Here is a 17,378-nt window from a genome sequence, read left to right on the forward strand (position 1 = left end):
TATGCTGTGCTGCCAGTTGGCTGGTAGATGGTCTTGGGCAAGTTTCTTCACTTTTTCTAGTTAATAATTTTATCTGGCAAAGTGTCAGCTTTTTTCGTCTGAAAATGTGGGTGCCTGGATTGGCCTAGGAAGGAGTGGACATTGGAATTGTTCATGAAACTTTTAAAAGAAATACACATACCTAGGATTCTTACCTTGTAGATTTTGTTAGTAAGTTTGGGATACTCTTGTGCATTCAAGTCTGTATTACTGTATTAGATTAACTCAGTTTATTTTTTGTATATCTAACATTCTAAGATACCTGGTTTGAATGTTAGTAAACAACACAGAAAACTGAATTGCATAGTAAGTGCTTAGGAGAAAATGAGGGCTAGAGTTCTTAAGGAAGGCTTGACTTGGGTTCAAGGGAAATGTGTGGTTTGTAAACTCTGCTTCTGTGCAAACAGGAGCTTCATGAGCTGAAACAAGATGTACTGGTGTTGATAATATGAATAAATGGCCGTTTCTTTATGTGTGCATGTGTATGTCTGTATGTCTGCTTGCAGTGGGTAGATGGCACTTAATTGTTAAGGAGAGAGAGAGTTATGAATAAAAGAGATAATCTAGTTGATATGGGTAGGAGTGGTAGTAAACAGACAAGCTTGAGGAGAAAGAGATAGATTTCAGAGATTTTGGTAGATTTTGCAAGCCAGTCCAAAGAATTAGATAATAAAGATTCAGCAAGAAAAGTGGTGTTGTGAGAACATTATTTTGACATAATTGTGCTAGATTTTTTTTTTTTTGGAGGAAAGAGACTTAGAGGAATGAGTACAACTGATTTTCCACATCCACAGATTCAACCAACCTCAGGTTGAAAATATATTTAAAAAAATAAAAAACAATACAACAATAAAAATACAAATAAAAACAATGTTGTATAACAGCTATTTACATAGTATTTACATAGCATTAGGTTTTAAATCACCTCTAGATATTTATATGGGAGGATATGCATAGATGTTTTAAATCACCTCTAGATATTTATATGGGAGGGTATGCATAGATGTTGTAAATCATCTCTAGATATTTTAAATCACCTCTAGATATTTATATGGGAGGATATGCATAGGTGATATGCAAATGCCATTTTATATAAGAGACTTGAGCATTCTCAGATAATGGTATAATGTGCATAGGTGATATGCAAATGCCATTTTATATAAGAGACTTGAGCATTCTCAGGTAATGGTGTCTTCAAATCCTGGATCCTAAAAAGCCCTTGGAGTAATTGAGGCTTGTCATAAGAACAACTTAATCTTGGCAGTAGAAACAAAGAAGAGGGTACAATAAATAGAGATTTTTGAGGACATAACTGATTTGGTTTTATGAAAGGTTGGCAAACTGGCAGTGCAGTGCAGTGCAGCAGATAACAGCATTAGGCTAGGATTCTAAATAACTGAATTTTAGTTTGCTTGTAACCAAACTCTGTTCAGCATCCCCTTTCTGTTACCCATCTCCATGCAAAGAGATATTTACTTAGGTTTCTGTGTGCTATATCCTATACAGGATTCTGGTGGACAAAACAAAGTAGCTGCTTTCTTGGAGCACACTGTCTCTGAGAGAGTATATTCTAGGGCCTAAAATTATGAATCTGTGAAATAAAGTTCAGTGAGAAAAGAAATGTTAAGCGTTTTTTGTTTTTTTGTTTGTTTGTTTGCTTGTTTGTTTTAACTTGGGCAACTAGAAGAATTGGTGGTGGTCAAAAAGAAGTGGAAGAGTTGGCAAAGGGCTTGGAAGGGGAAGGAGCTGTTAGTTGGAGGTGAATGGAATATCCAAGTAGAGACATTTTATGGGCACTTAAAAATGCAGACTTGAATGCAGATGAAATTTGGCCTGGAGTCCCAGGCGCGGTGGCTCATGCCTATAATCCTAGCACTTTGGGAGGCCAAGGCAGGTGATCACCTGAGGTCAGGAGTTCGAGACCAGCCTGACCAACATGGAGAAACCCCATCTCTACTAAAAAAGTAGAAAATTAGCTGGGCATGTTGGCACATGCCTGTAATCCCAGCTACTTGGGAGACTGAGGCAGGAGAATCACTTGAACCTGGGAGGCGGAGGTTGCAGTGAGTCAGGATTATGCCATTGCACTCCAGCCTGGTCAACAAGAGCAAAACTCCATATCAAAAAAAAAAAAAAAAAAGAAAATTTGGCTTGGCATTGTCCTCATAAAGCAGAGATCCCCAAACCCGGGTCTGGGGACTGGTGCTAGTCCATGGTCTGTTAGGACCCTGACCACGCAACAGGAGGTGAACAGCAGATGAGTGAGCATTACTGCCTGAGCTCCACCTCCTGTCAGATTAGCAGCAGAACTAGATTCTCATAGGAGCACGAACCCTACCATGAACCGCACATGCTAGGTTCTGTGTGCTCCTTATGAGAATGTAATGCGCCCCCGCCCACCCCATTCATGGCAAAGTTGTCTTCCATGAAACTGGTCTCTGGTGCCAAAAGATTGGTGACCGCTGTCATAGAGGGAATCATTTTTGAAAGAGATCATTGGACTTTTGAAACAGAATAAAGAAAGGTGCCAAGCATAGTAAAGCTCTGAAAGGAAGGAGGAAACTGGAAAAGATAGATAGAAAAAGATTTAAGTAAGTCATTTGAGTGGTCAACAATATAAAATGTCTTAGATAAGGTTGAAGAGCTTGAAAACTGAGAAACGGGCCTTGTTTTCAAAAGAGGGAAGTGATTGATAGCTTTTGGGAGTGGAGAATAGAAGATATTTGGAGAGCTCGTAGGCATGAATTCCACACATTTGTTTGGCAGCAAGCGGAGGTAGAAGAGTACTTAAAAAAAAAGTTAACATGTAGAGTAGCTTCATACTTGTTTGCTACAACCTATTTTACACAGTGCCACTGGATTTATCTTACATGCAACTTTGATTATGTCAGTCCTCTGATGAAATATCTTTCAAAGGCTCTTTGAAGGATAAAACTTTAAACCTTGATAATTTTTAAATGCCTGCAGTCTGACCCACACCAACTGTTGTAGCTTTATTTTCTACTTTTCCTAATAGAGACTTTGTTTTAGCATGGCTGATCTGTTGGCCTGGTAGTAATTTATTTGAGAACTATGTAGTTTCTAATTGAAAATTAACATAACAAAAGTACCGTCACTTGTGTTTTAGAGGCTAAATATACCGTACCCAATTTCTGAAAATATATTATTATCAAGTATAGGGTATGATTATTTCCAGCATCTTAGAGGACAAATTGTATTGACTGAATTTCTAATGGTAGGTTAAGATATAAAAACAGAACATATCACGTTGTTTACTAAGTGCTTCTCTGTGTTGGATCAATGAAATTATAGGCCAATTTAGTGAAACAATTTTCTAATAGAATTTGATATGTAGAATATTAAGCTAAGAGAATTTAAGACCCAATCCTACATCAGAGTGAAGATTAAAAGTCAGAACTACTGAAATGCAAAGGTTTAATTAGAAACAGGCACTAGAACATAGAACTTTCTTCAGCTAAGCTGTACAGTTGCATGTGGTTTGACTAAAGACTGTTGAAGCAGCCAAATAGAATAAAAACTGCAAGGAGAAAGAGGTCCAGTGTGCTCTTACCTATTAGCAGATAGACCAAGCAAAAGAGAAGCAACCTTAAAAGACCTCCAGACTGATAACGTGGTTTAGAAGAATATCTGTCTTTTAATAAAACATTATGATGGAGAGAAATTAGGTTGCTTAAGCAAAGGCACTAGAGGCCTGGTGATCTTTTGGTCTTGTTTTATTACCAGTGTTTGATCAAAGTGGATTCCGTATTATTCACCCATTTCCCACAAGTTTCTCAATACTTACAGGATTTTTGTAATTTTTTTCAGGTATCCAGGAAGTAATACTCAAAAACTACCATGTTCACTGTTAACTTTAACCATACTGTCCTAATTGAGTGGCTGGCACTGTATTTCTGTACAAGGGATTAGTTTTGAATTTATGTTTAAGAAGCAATTCTTTATTACCTAGTTTAGTTATTTCTTTTACCACAAAGTCTTTTCTCATTCTTCTTTTTAAAGCTCTGAAAAAGCTTTTCCAATTCATAGTCAAAATAGGAGCTCAACAGATCATCATGCTGGCAAGAGGGCAGTGTATTCTCTGCCTTGGAGTTGCTTAGTCTTATGTGAGAAACAAAAATAAACAGTTAATTTCATTTCAATGTGTATGTGCTCAGGTAGACATAGCCAAAAGGCTGTGAGAATTTAGAGAGGGGCCGCCCACCAACCCCAGATTGTGGAAATCAGGAAAATGTTTTAGACCCTTACTAGTTTCTTGCCCCAAGAGAGAATTATAGGTATTTTGTTAGGTTTTAGATAGTGGGAGTGGGAGTAGGTACAGAACATTCTTGAAAGAGGGAACAACATGAGCCAGAGACATGAGACAGCGCAGTCTATGTTCAAGGAACTATTACAGGTAGTTCTGTATCACTGAAGCATAAAGTGAAAGGCAGGGAGAGTGGCAGGAAGTATGAAGCTGAAGACGTTAGTAGAATTGTTAGATTTTTAAATAGCATGTGGAGAGAAGCTTGAGTTTTGTCATGTAGTTAATGGAGTCTATAAAAGGTCTTAAGCAGGGGAATGGTAGTGTGATAATTTACTGTTAGATTTTTGGCAGAGGTGTGAATGATTGATTCACAGACGTAGCAAGTTAGGAATTAGGGAGATCTGTTAGGAGTTTGCTCTAGGTAAGAGATAAGGGCTTGAGTTAAGGCAATCAGAATGGAGATTGAGAAATGATTTAAAGAAATTTAGAGTAGAATAAACGAGATGGTCAAGGGAGGGTGAAGGCAAAGGAATAGTCACAGATGTTTTTCAGGTTTCTAGTTTGAGGACTGGGTAGACAGCAGTACCAGATGGTGGGATCAAGGATATGAGACGAAGAGATTTGGAAAAGGAAGCTAATGTATTCAATTTTGGATTTAGATGTTTTTGAGATATCTTGGAATATGAATGAAGAGAGATGCAACTTTTAAATGATCTTTATTTATCATCAACATTAATGTAGGGTATCACAGAAGGGTTTTAAGGAATGGGCCAGTTAGGAAAAGATAAGGGCTGAAGATAAAAATTTCAGTAGCCGTCAACTAAAAACCATGAGAGTAGGTAAGTCTCCTATGTAGAATATAAAGCGAAGATTCAGAACCAGACCCTTGGAGCATCAGAATTTAAATAGTGAACAGAAGCAGTATATCAAAGGAGACTCAGAAATGGGAGTCAGCGTGAGATGAGAAGCAGAAGTGTGTAATTTAACAAGTCAAAAAGGAGATGGTTTAAATTAAAACAGCAGTCAGAGGTCCCACATGCAGCCGGAGAATCAAAAAAAGCTAACTTCTGCCACACCATACTAGTCTCAGTGGTACAGTGAGGGCAGAAACTAGATTTCAGCAGGCTGAGGACTAAGTAGAAGGTGAAGAAGTTGAGATTACAAGTATAAACTACTGTGAAATTTGGTAAGTGAAAGTAGATAGAAAAGGTAGTGACTGATAATAACTGACATTTCAGTACATATTCTGTGCCAGGCTAAGCATAGCATGTACATTTATTTCAGTTCCTTCTAATAAGTCCATTTTACAATTTTGATATTGAGTTGAGGCATAAAGGCTTGCTTACTTGCTTTTTTTCTTCCTCACTCTGTCCCCCAGGCTGGAGTACAGCAGTATGATCACCACTCACTGCAGCCTTGACCTCCCTGGGCACCGGTGATTCTCCTTCCACCTCAGGCTCCTGAGTAGCTGGGACCAGAGGTGTGTGCCACCATGCCTGGCTAATTTTTGTATGTTTTGTAGAGACGGGGTTTTGCCTTGTTGCCCAGGCTGGTCTCCGACTCCTGGGCTCCTCTTAAGTTTGTCCATACTCTTTGATTAAAGTATTAATCTAATTTTTACAAATAAGGAAACTGAAGCTCATAAGTTGCCCATCACTCACCTTGCAAATTTAGATCTCTCTCTAAAGTGTTGGATTTTTCCATGTTGCTACATTTCATGTTTAGTATTTTCTAGCTAACAGATAAATGAAAAGAAAGGTAAGAAGATAACACTGTTACATTCACTCAAGAATTGGTGATACTAGTCAAGGCTAGTTACGGCATAATACAAAAATAAAACAACTATCACAAAGGAGAAGTTCTGATTAACTACTTCATGATTTTCGTAATGACAACAAATGATAAAGATGAAGGCCCTGTAGTGTAGTGGCTAAGAGGCCCGTGCTTCAGAGTCAAAAAGATCCAAGTTTTAACCTCAGATCCCCACTTATTAGTTGCAGGATCTTGAACAGGTAATAAAACCTGTACAGGCCAGGCACAGTGGCACTTTGCACTTTGGGAGGCCGAGGCAGGTGGATCACTTGACCCCGGGAGTTCGAGACTAGCCTGGGCAACGTGGCAAAACCCCATCTCTTCCAAAAATACAAAAATTAGCCAGATATTTTGGTGCTTGCCTGTAGTCCCAGCTACTCTGGAGGCTGAGGTGGAAGGATCACTTGAGTCTGGGAAGGGGAAGGCCGCGGTGAGCTGAGATGGCACCACTGCACCCCAGCCTGGGTGACAGAGTGAGACCCTGTCTCAAAATAAGTAAATAATGTACAGCAAAATGCATAGACCTTAACTGTATAGTTGGATCAGTTTTGACACATGCATACATGTATGTAACTCACATCCTCTCAAGATACAGAATATTCTCATCACCCCAGAAAGTTCTCTCATGTCCCTTTCTGGTGAATCCCCCAGAGGCAAGTAGTAATCTGATTTCTGTCACCATGCATTAGTTTTGCCAATTCTGGACCTTCATCTAAATGGAATTATACAGTATTTACTCATGTGTTTGACTTCTTTTTACTCAAGGTAATATCTGAGATTTACCCATTTTGTTTCCTTTGTCATTAATTAGTTCCTTTTTATTGCTGAGTAGTAGTACACTGTGTGAATGTACTACAGTTTGTTTATTCTTCTGTTAGTGGTTATCTGGGCTGCTTCCAGATTTTGGCTATCTAGTCCCTAGTAAAAACTACTAGGGACATGGTTGTACAAGGCTTTTTGTGGACATAGTTTTCTTTGCTGTTGAAGTACCTAAAAGTAGAATTGCAACTGCTGAAACATGGATATTATATGCTTCTCAATACAATATCCTGAGAAAGTCACAACATCACTATAATATCCTGAGAAAGACACAACAAAGGATTCTGACTGAGAATACCTAATCTGAATCTGGTCATCATGATACATCAGACAAATCTCACATAAGGACTATACTATTTAAAAAGAAAAGGGACTGTAGCCTTCAAAAATGTTAGTGCTGCATGAAATAAAGCTCCAGAACTGTTCCAGGTTAAATGATACTGAATAGACATGACAAATGCAGGACATGGTCATAGATTTAATTCCATATTGGAGAAAGGAATTCTAAAAAAGACATTATTTGATTAACTGACAAAATTGCAATGTGGACAGTAAATTTTTGTGTCGTAACACTTACTGAAGTTGATAGCTGTATTGTAGTTATTCAAGAGAATATCCCTATTCTGTGGAAATAGATATGACAGTATTTTAGAGGTAAATTACTGGGAGAGAGGAAACAGGGAGAGAGGGAGGATGAGTGAGTGAGCATGGGCAAATGACAAATAATGGAACAAATTAAGTAAAATATTCACAATGGGTTGATACAGCTAAGGCATTTGTAGATTTTTTTTTTTTTTTGTACTATGCTGCCTACTCTTCTGAAATTTGAAACTATTTCCGAATAAGAAATTTAAAAACCGGGTTTGAATTTTCTCCTATGTGTGAGATGTTTGTAGATCTATTCAAGTTTATTTGTTATCAGTCTCTTACCAGTTTTTTCATTCCTTATGGCAGTTTTGCTGTTTTTCTAGAAACTTATCCATTTCTCCTGTTGCCAAATATATTGTTATATATAATTTATAATATTTTATGATTTTAAAAATGTTTTCTCTGTGGTCATTTTATCTTTTTATTCCGTATTTTGTTAATTTCCGTTACTATCTTCCATTTATTGGTTTTGCCAGAAGTTTGTCTAATACTTTCTTCAAAGAACCGACTTTTGATTTTCTTAATTTTCTTTGCTGTTTTTGTTCTCTATTTTAGCAGTGCCTGTCCTGTCCTTCCTTGTTTCTTTGCATTTGTACTGTCTTCCATCTTTTTGAGTTGAATGATTAGCTCTTCTGTTTTCAGCATTTGTCTTCATGTATTCAGAAGCACAATTTTCCTGCTATTGTCTCATCTACATCCCACCAATTTTGATTGGTAGTCTTCTGCTGATTATTTCATAATGTTGTTTCCTTAACCTAAGGATTATTTTGCTATACATTTGTTGCTTCCAGGCTTGGGATATTGTTAGCTGTCTTTTTGTTATTTCAAATTTTGTTGCAGCATGGTTGGGGAATATAATCTTTTAGAGCTTGAGTTTTTGGAATTTGAGGCTTCTTTTGAGGATTCGGTTTGTGATTGGTATTTGGGAAATATTCCACGTGTCCTCGAGAAGAATGTTTTAATTTGTATTTGGTATAAAAATCTGTATCTTTGATTGAGCTTCTTACATGGAATATAAATATCATTTTGTCCACTTCATCTGTTATTTTGTTAGGTAATTTAAAATAGGCCACCATAATTTTTGATTATTCTCTTTCCACCTGTAGCTTTGCCCGTGGTCGTAGTGTATTTTCTACATTGTTAGGTGCATATATATTTGTAATTCTTTCCTCTTTTTACTCATATATAATAAATCGCTGTCTTAATAGCATAATGTTTTCCATCTTGTTTGGTTTCTATGTTAATTAAAATGGCTACTTTGTTGTTTTCATATTTTCTTAAAACTGTATGTACTTACACAAATTTTTAAATGAGTTGAAAATTACCCCTAATGTTTCCTAACAGGGCCCTGTATCTAACATAATAATTGGTACTTACTGGATAATCTTACATGCTTGTAAAGTTTCTTCATTAAAACTCAAGAGGAAAACAATTCATTTGAAAGTGACAGACTCCAGTTTAGTTTTATTAGTCAAGCTTAATAATTGCAGACTCCTTCTCTGCGATTATTAAGCTTGGCTCATTTGCATATTAGCAGATTCTTTATCGCACATTAATGTCTTTCTAGAATTCATTATTGCATTATTTTGCTAGATTTATTTGATAGTATGATAAAAACAAAAAGATAATTGGTTCAGTAATTCTGTGCTAGACAAATATAAGAAGCTGTCATTGCAAGCCATTGGATACCATTTTAAAAAGGTGTTTTCTTTCAATCACTTTCACATTAAAGAATGCTTTCTTCTGTAATGAAATCTCCCTTGGCACAATAAAGAATGTTTTCCACTTTCTTAATGAAATCTTCCTTGGCTCTTCAGTTGCTATATCCTTTAGAAAAATTTTCCTGAGTCCCTCTCCTATTCTTTTTAGTAAGGATGAACTGACTTCTCTTTTACCCTAACACTTAACCATTATTTTTTGAAATACATAGTTGTAACATACACCCTTAAAATGGCAGGATGCCTAGAAGTATTAAAGATTGTAGGTTGCCACAAGAAAAACTTGTCACCACACATTCAAATTGAAAACCTTCCTTCAAGGAAAAAGTAGAAATACAATTTCTAAAATGAAAGCAGTAGGTTTAAGAAATCTCCAAAGTCTCTAAACCTAGGCATTCCATTTCTTCTGGTGGTATTTGGGTGCTCTGATAAACTAACCTAGACTGGTTGCCTTCTATTCCTTGTTTACAGCTATCTTCCTGGGATTTCTCTTTCTAGTCACCCTGGGGGTTTCCTTTGCCTCTGTTATCTCAGTATCATATTGCTGTAATTACTGTAGTTTCATATAGATCTAGTCCCCTCATATCAGAATATTCTTGACTATTTCTTGACTATTTCTGGCTTGCTTTTTATACAAAAAGTCTCCCTTTTTACCACCTCAGTGTGTGGTTTTCAGACTGCTCCTCTTATTTTGAATTGTGAAATTGACACTTTTTCCAAGTAAAAGGATTGTCAAATATTGGCAGTTTCAAACATTTCTACTTACTAGAAGATTTCTTGCCAAGTTTCTATCTGGGCACTTTATTGTTTCTATTGTAAATGAGTACTTGTTATGATTTGAGAGTGTTGATTTGCCTCTTAATTTTATACTTGGGAATATAATTTTTATGTCTGGGACTTCTTTTAACAGGTGATTCTTTTGAATTTTCCATTTATATAAACTCGTCTGCAATTAATGCAGATACCCTCATTATTTGGAACTACAGATAATTTTACTGTCTTTTCCATTTTTTTGCCTCTTTTATCTTCGTGTTTTGTAATGCTAATGAAAATGGACATTCTTGTCTTATTTCAGATCTATATAGGTGTCTTTTTAGGTTTCCTCACTATGTATAGTACTGACTTTTAGTTTTATATATTACATATATATTTTCCATGTTAAATATATAATTATTCCTGTTTCATTATTGATTCTTGAAACATTGATGGATATATAAGTTTATCAGATGTTTTTCAGTAGCTGTGGATATAATCATAAGATATTTTTCCTTGATATTTTTGCATAGCAAATCAAGTTGATTTTATTATATTGGAACGGTTTTGAATGTCAGAGCTGAACTCTACTTGATGATAATTGTGGTATATTTCTCCTTTGGTATGTTCCTAGAGACTTTTTTGTTGTTTTCTTGATAAGTTTTGCATGTTATTTCATAAGTACTATTAACCTCTAGTATTCATTTATGTGTGTGCTATTTCTGTTAGTTTTTGATATCACTGTTAGGTTCTCTATGCAAAAATAATTTGAAAGCTTCTAGGCTTTTAAACAGTTGAGGTAACTTTAGGATTATCTGTTCTTAAATATTTGTTAGAATTTATAAGAACTGTTGCTTTCCGAAGAGGTTAGCTATTTGACAACTTTCTCTGTTTCCTGTGTCGTAATGATCAGATGCTGCTTCTGGTGAAGACTTTCCTGTTTTACCTTCATGGAATTCGTAATGTCTGACTTGGAATGCTGATAATAATGTTTATGTTTTTCTTATGCATATTGATTTTCATCATTAAATTGTTAAAAGGTATTAGGATAGGAACCATCTGTCTGTCGCCTCAAATTCTAGCCCATGTAGAAATACGTTGATTTAACAACTTTTCTTCTTTTTCTTTCTCTTTTTCTGTTTGTCATTGGTGGTGGTGGGTGTTTTACAGGCTTCCCAGCTGGCATGTATGTTGTAAAGAGAGTTCTTCAGCTTCAGCGTCGTCATATTACTCTCAAGATGACAACTGCGTGCTAGAAAATGAAGATGTACAATTCCAGAAAAAGGTGCCTTAAATAAAGTTAACATTATAATTTGTGTGTCAGTTTTCTGAGAGTGTCTGAAAAACATTCAAAATAAAATAATTTCAAAAATGCTGTGCCATAATTTTTGGTGGAGATTTGTATTTTTCTTTGCTATTACTCAGGTAATTCTTAAATTATGATTGCTCAGAGATATTTATGTTTATTTTGTTGCTTGTATTTGGAATTTTGTAACATCCTTAGTCCTATAGTATAGGGTAGTGCATGTTCAGAGAGCTGAAAACGAGTGATTTGTTTTTAATGATCTATAATAATTAGAGTTTTTAAAGAAATCCCAATTTTGCAAATGAAAAACTATTAAAAATGAATATTCCAGGGAGAATTTACAGTTAGTGGCTTTGTAGTTTGTTTTATGTATTTAGGTGCAGTAAATATAAAGACTCCAAAAAACCTCATGATCTTAAAACATGTTATTTTACCATTTTAAATGATAAATGTTGAGTATTGACTTGATTTGGCTTTTGCCTTTAACTTCAGTGTATTTATTTAAAATTACTGAAGTAATTTATATTAATATAAAATATTTATTATTTATGTCTCATTCCTTTCCCCGAAGGAACAACAGTTTGCTATCTCTCGTGAAAATGTTTGGACCTTGTTCTATGGGTATAGATAACACCTTTATATATGCCCACAAATCAATATTTTTATTTCTATGAAAATATCATAAATATATTACAAATTGACATCCCCCTTCCCCCCCAGTGATAGCTCATATATCATCTTTTCATGTTGATATATTCTGAATGGCTGCATTTTAATCTTGTTATACAGACATATTATTTATCAATTGTTTCTTTATTGACAAACTTTTGCATTTTGTTCCCTGCCATGTGTGCACACATGTGTGTGTGTATGTGTGTGTTTCAACACATATTTACAGTTACATACTTGAGGGTTTTTTTTTTTCATATTTAGAGTAGATTATTTAAATTTAAGTTATGTTGGATATATTTCTGGGATGGAGCATTTAAAATTTGAAGACTTGCCACATATCTCCAAAAAAACTATAGTTTTATATTTTCACCCACACAGTATGTGAGATTTTGATTTAATCCCCTTTTTGATGAAGCATTTTGCAAACAAATGTCATAAAAATGAATTTAAGCAGAGCATTAAGGTGGAAAGCATATTCTTTCAGCAAACGCTTAGATACCTAGTATGAGCTGTATAGGCTGAGGTAAACAAAGATTGAATATGAACTTTTATGAAAGTTACACTCTAGAAGGCATAAAGGTATTAGAAATTCTAACTCGAATGTATGTCAAAAAAGAGATGAAAGAAAGAGCTTTATGTACCTTCATTTGTCAGATATTTATTAGAGTTTTACTAGGTGCTTAAAACAGTGCTGGATAGTAAGACTAAAATGCTTATTAAGAAATCAAATGAAGTTGTTGAACTGGTGTATTGCACATTTTAAGTGTTATAGCAATGAGGGGATTCGAGGAAATAGACAATAATCCTGTAAACAAATTAATTAGAGTCGAATACACAACTCAGTTTTTTGGTTTTAAAGTATGGAAAGAAATGGTCTTCATATTGCTTATAACTTTTGTAAAACAGTTTTATCAGGTGATCTTTTTTTTTGTTGTTGTTATATAGGATGAAAGAGAGGGACCCATCAATGCCGAATCATTGGGAAAATCAGGTTCAAATTTACCTGTTTCTCCAGAAGAACATAAGTTAAAAGATGACTCTATTGTGGGTGTACAAGTAAGCTATGTTGCTTTGATTTTTAATAATATGTCATTTCAAACTACTTCACAAGGTTGAAAACCTCTGTTCGGTCACCATATTGTGTGTGTATTGTTAGTTTTTTCACTTTGAGGTACTCTGTAACTGGACTTAAGATTACTTACCTGCTGATAGTACTACTTTTGAGAACATGTATAATTACAGATAATAATAATAATAATAAATGTGACTAGTCTCTTGGTAGTAAAGGTTTGAGTATAAATCCTCATTTCTTCCTTGGTTCTATTTTGGTTCATTGTGATGTATCTTGTCTCTTCAGATTTTCAGTTGTTAGGAAATTTTTTTCTAACCTGAATCACTTGGAACAAAAGAAAGTATTTTTATGTATAACTCAGAGTATTTTGATACCAAGATTTCTACTTATTATGGGTATGAATAGCTAATAGGTTAAAATATGTTTTTTCCCCTCTTATATTACATTCTGAATATTGTTTATTTTGTGCACCAGACTTTATGAAAAATACTAAAAACTAGTATATATACACCATAAACTGATCAGAATGCTGAGGTATCTGGAAGCCGTTTAATATCAGTAATGGCTAAAGGAACTGGGGATATTTGATTGTCTAGAATATATATACCATAAACTGATCAGAATGCTAATGCTGAGGTATCTGGAAACTATTTAATATCAGTAATGGCTGAAGGAACTGGGGATATTTGATCTGGAGGCAGAAGGACTAAGGAAAAACTAAAATCTCAAATATTAAAAAAAGAACACACATTTCAACTCAGAATGAGGGAAAATTCTTTCTTTTTAAAAAAATACAGCCTTGGCTTTTTTTTTTTTTTTTTTTTCGTTTTTTATTTTTTAACCTTGCACTGTTTGCAAGAGCCAGGGCTATTTATGACTTACTGAGTTATCTAAAGCGATAGAATTAGTTTCATTTTATTGGATTCTGGAAGACGTTTGTCAAGGGTTTATGCATAGGAGTAAGAGAAAAGTGATACTTGTAGTCCTTACAATTGTATGACTATCCTGAACACTCCTACCATTATTCATAAAACTTTTATTATGATGTAGTTGTGTTCAGATACTTCCAAGTGCTACCATGTCTTCTATACCTATATTGTTCATTACAGTAACCACTAGCCACATGTGGCCATTAAGCACTTGAAATGTGGCTAGTCCAAATTGAAATTTACTGTAAGTGTAAAATACACATTGGATTTTGAAGACTTAATTAACAAATAGCATGTAGGCTGGGCACAGTGGATCACCTGAGGTCAGGAGTTTGAGACCAGCCTGGCCAGCATGGTGAAACCCTGTCTCTAACAAAAATACAAAAATTAGCTGGATATGGTGGTGCATGTCTGTAGTCTCGGCTACTTGGGAGGCTCAGGCAGGAGAGTCGCTTGAACTCAAGAGACGGAAGTTGCAGTGAGCCGAGATCATACCACTGCACTCCAGCCTGGGTGACAGAGTGAGACTCTGTCTCAAAAAAAGCTCGTAAAGTATCTCATTAATTTTTAAAGTTTGAATACATGTTCATATGGTAATATAGTATTTGATAAAAAGGCAGTAGTCCTTTTCTCCATCATAAAAATGCAGACGACTATTTATATTTTTTTGTGAATTTCTCAGTGTAAATAATTCCCCAAATGATCGTACTTTATAGTTTCTGGACTACATGCCTTGAGGTTGTTTTCTGCTCTTGTACTGGCCCTTCTTTAAGGCCTAGCTCTTCTAATTCATAATAGTCCTTAGTTTCTTTTTCCTTGAGCTGAGCATGATATTTGTACCTCTCACTTGATATTCATTTATTGAAGCATTTAAACACCTACTGTGTGCTAGGTACTGTGCTAGACACTGGGAATATGAAGATCAAGAGAACATAGTTCTTACTCAGGACATTTATGGTATACTTGAAGAGAGGGAGACATGAATAATGGCAGTTGAGTTGTTACAGATACAGTGATAAAAGTGTACAGAGAACACTGGAGGCATAGAGGAAAGGGAGTAGTGAATTCTGTTTAGGGTTGGTCTTGGAAGAGGAGGTGCTAATAGAGGTTTTCAAATATGAACAGGAGTTAGGTAGATTTCACATTGTGTTTTGGAGGACTGAAAGGCCTGGGACATTCGAGACCGAAGGAGCAGCAAGAATCATTTATTGCTTCCTGGTGTTACTTGAACATATATTGTTGCTTATTGATACACATTATTTCCTAAACTGCTCAGGGTCAAGAACTATGTATTGTACTGTTTTGTACTTGTCCATAGGGTTTCTTTGTTGCTACTAGCATTCATCAATTAGAGAAGACAGAAATCTTTGTAGCTCCTGATGCAAAGTAGGAAATAGGTAGGGAGAAAGTTCTTTCCTAGTTTGTTAAATGCCATGAAAAAATGTATAGGGCCTGTATTTTCATACAAAATATATTCCTTAGGGTGGTAATATTGGAAGAAAGGATTTTTATAATAGTACTTTTTTAGTGAACATTTTTTATATTGTCATTTTTCAGAAATGCTTTCCGTAAATGCCTGTTCTGCTAAAGAGATGATATATTAATCTCAACATTTAATTTAGCTGACTTGTTTTTTTTAAACAGAATACAGAGTCAAAAAAGTTAAGTCCACCGGTGGTGGAGACACTCCCTACAGTTGATTTGCATGAAGAGTCTTCCAGTGCAGTTGTGGACAGTGAAACTGTTGAAAATATTTCCAGCTCATCTACCTCAGAAATCACTCCAATCTCAAAGCTTGAGTAAGTCATTACAAAAAACAAACACAAAAAAGAATCTCCTTACTTAGTGATAGAAAGATTTCTTTAAAAGATAAAGCAGCTTGATACTCAAGTTTGAAGTTTTGGCTATATAGCAGACCTAAATTAAATTACAGTGATTGTGTTTTGTGTGCATGTGTTTGCATGCCTTTGTGTGTTTTGAATGTAATGATGTTATAACAAGTTTGTTTAGCTAACTCAATGAAGTTGATAGATCCCAAGTGTGAAATCTCTATATAGTCTAAGCAAAGTAAGATTCTGCTTAGGAAATAGTGCTTATTTGAATTATCTTCCCTATAATTATCAACTCAAATGTCAGGTTGTTCATTTCCATTAAGTATCACTGCCATTTCATTCATTTTTATGTCTTCCTGTGAATCGCTACCTTTTTCAAACTTGATAATAAATATTCAGAGTGTTTAGGTTTAAGTGATCCTTAGTTTAGAAAATTTGTTAGGTACTTCCCCTAGCTCCTTCCTGCAATAGTCCAAAGAACAAAATGAAATGTCCTTCTATTAATACTACATAAGCATTTCCTTTATCAAATGAGTTAATATAAATAAAGTGCAAGAAGAATAACTGGTACATAGGATAAATGTGTCAGTTAATATCACCCTTGCTTCTCAAGAATGTAAGGGCCTAGGTTGAAGGAGTTGCACAAGGTGTTATGGTTACCAGCTAGGAGCTTGTCTCAGTACAGGCCAGGGAACAGAAGACATGTTGAGAAATAATGATAGTATTTTAACTTTTAAATTTAAATGATTCCGAAGAAACTTAAGGCTAGATACCACATATCTGAACAGTGAATTCTATACTCCCATTATATTAAACATGACTGGTTAATGAAATGGAGGTGAGGCAGGGAAAAATATGAAGGTTTATATTTTAACAATGAAATTCTAAGAACACCTTAAAATTTTAGTGAAATGTCTTCAGATAATGACTTTTGAAGGATGCCATAAGTAACAACTTTAATGCTGGTAGAATTAATATAGTAACATGGAAATTAAACTTTAGAGAAGATACAGTGAGAATAAGTAATTTTTAAAAATCTTATTTTCGATATGACCAAATATTAACCTCTAATATTTTAATATTTGGTAGGTAAGTATTTAGAAGCTGAGGACAATAACAGATCAAGTCAGCAATTGACTTGACATGATTTAAAATTTTCTTTCTTTGGTTTACATTATGTTTTGGAAATCACTAATAGTGTTTTTAATGTATATTACCTCAAATTGATTTAATTACCAGATTATGTTTCTTGTTTCTTTTTTTAGTGAAATAGAAAAATCTGGTACTATTCCTATAGCCAAACCAAGTGAAACCGAGCAGTCTGAAACTGATTGTGATGTTGGGGAGGTCCTTGATGCTAGTGCTCCAACTGAACAACCTTCCTTTGTCAGTCCGCCTGACAGGTGGGTAGGAGCAGTTGTTTGTCCTTCTTATGATTCTGTAACAACAGCAGTGTCCTGTTTGAATGGACTTTGGTGTATGTTAAATTCCACTTTTTGAGAGAAAGCTGATCT

The 17,378-nt window shown here is 35.0% G+C and overlaps 1 protein-coding gene across 2 annotated transcripts in view; it reads left to right on the top strand.

The window, feature by feature from the left end:
• SUCO (SUN domain containing ossification factor) overlaps positions 1-17,378 on the top strand; it is an 80,825-nt gene that overhangs the window by 7,240 nt on the left and 56,207 nt on the right. For both annotated transcript variants that reach the window (XM_023207168.2, XM_023207169.3), the window contains exons 2-5: positions 11,224-11,338; positions 12,977-13,087; positions 15,677-15,831; positions 17,130-17,267. In XM_023207168.2, the coding sequence (XP_023062936.1) occupies positions 11,224-11,338; positions 12,977-13,087; positions 15,677-15,831; positions 17,130-17,267 (519 nt within the window). The remainder of the gene's footprint in view (positions 1-11,223; positions 11,339-12,976; positions 13,088-15,676; positions 15,832-17,129; positions 17,268-17,378) is intronic.

Source organism: Piliocolobus tephrosceles, chromosome 1, assembly GCF_002776525.5.
Source record: "Piliocolobus tephrosceles isolate RC106 chromosome 1, ASM277652v3, whole genome shotgun sequence".
Taxonomy (NCBI): domain Eukaryota; kingdom Metazoa; phylum Chordata; class Mammalia; order Primates; family Cercopithecidae; genus Piliocolobus; species Piliocolobus tephrosceles.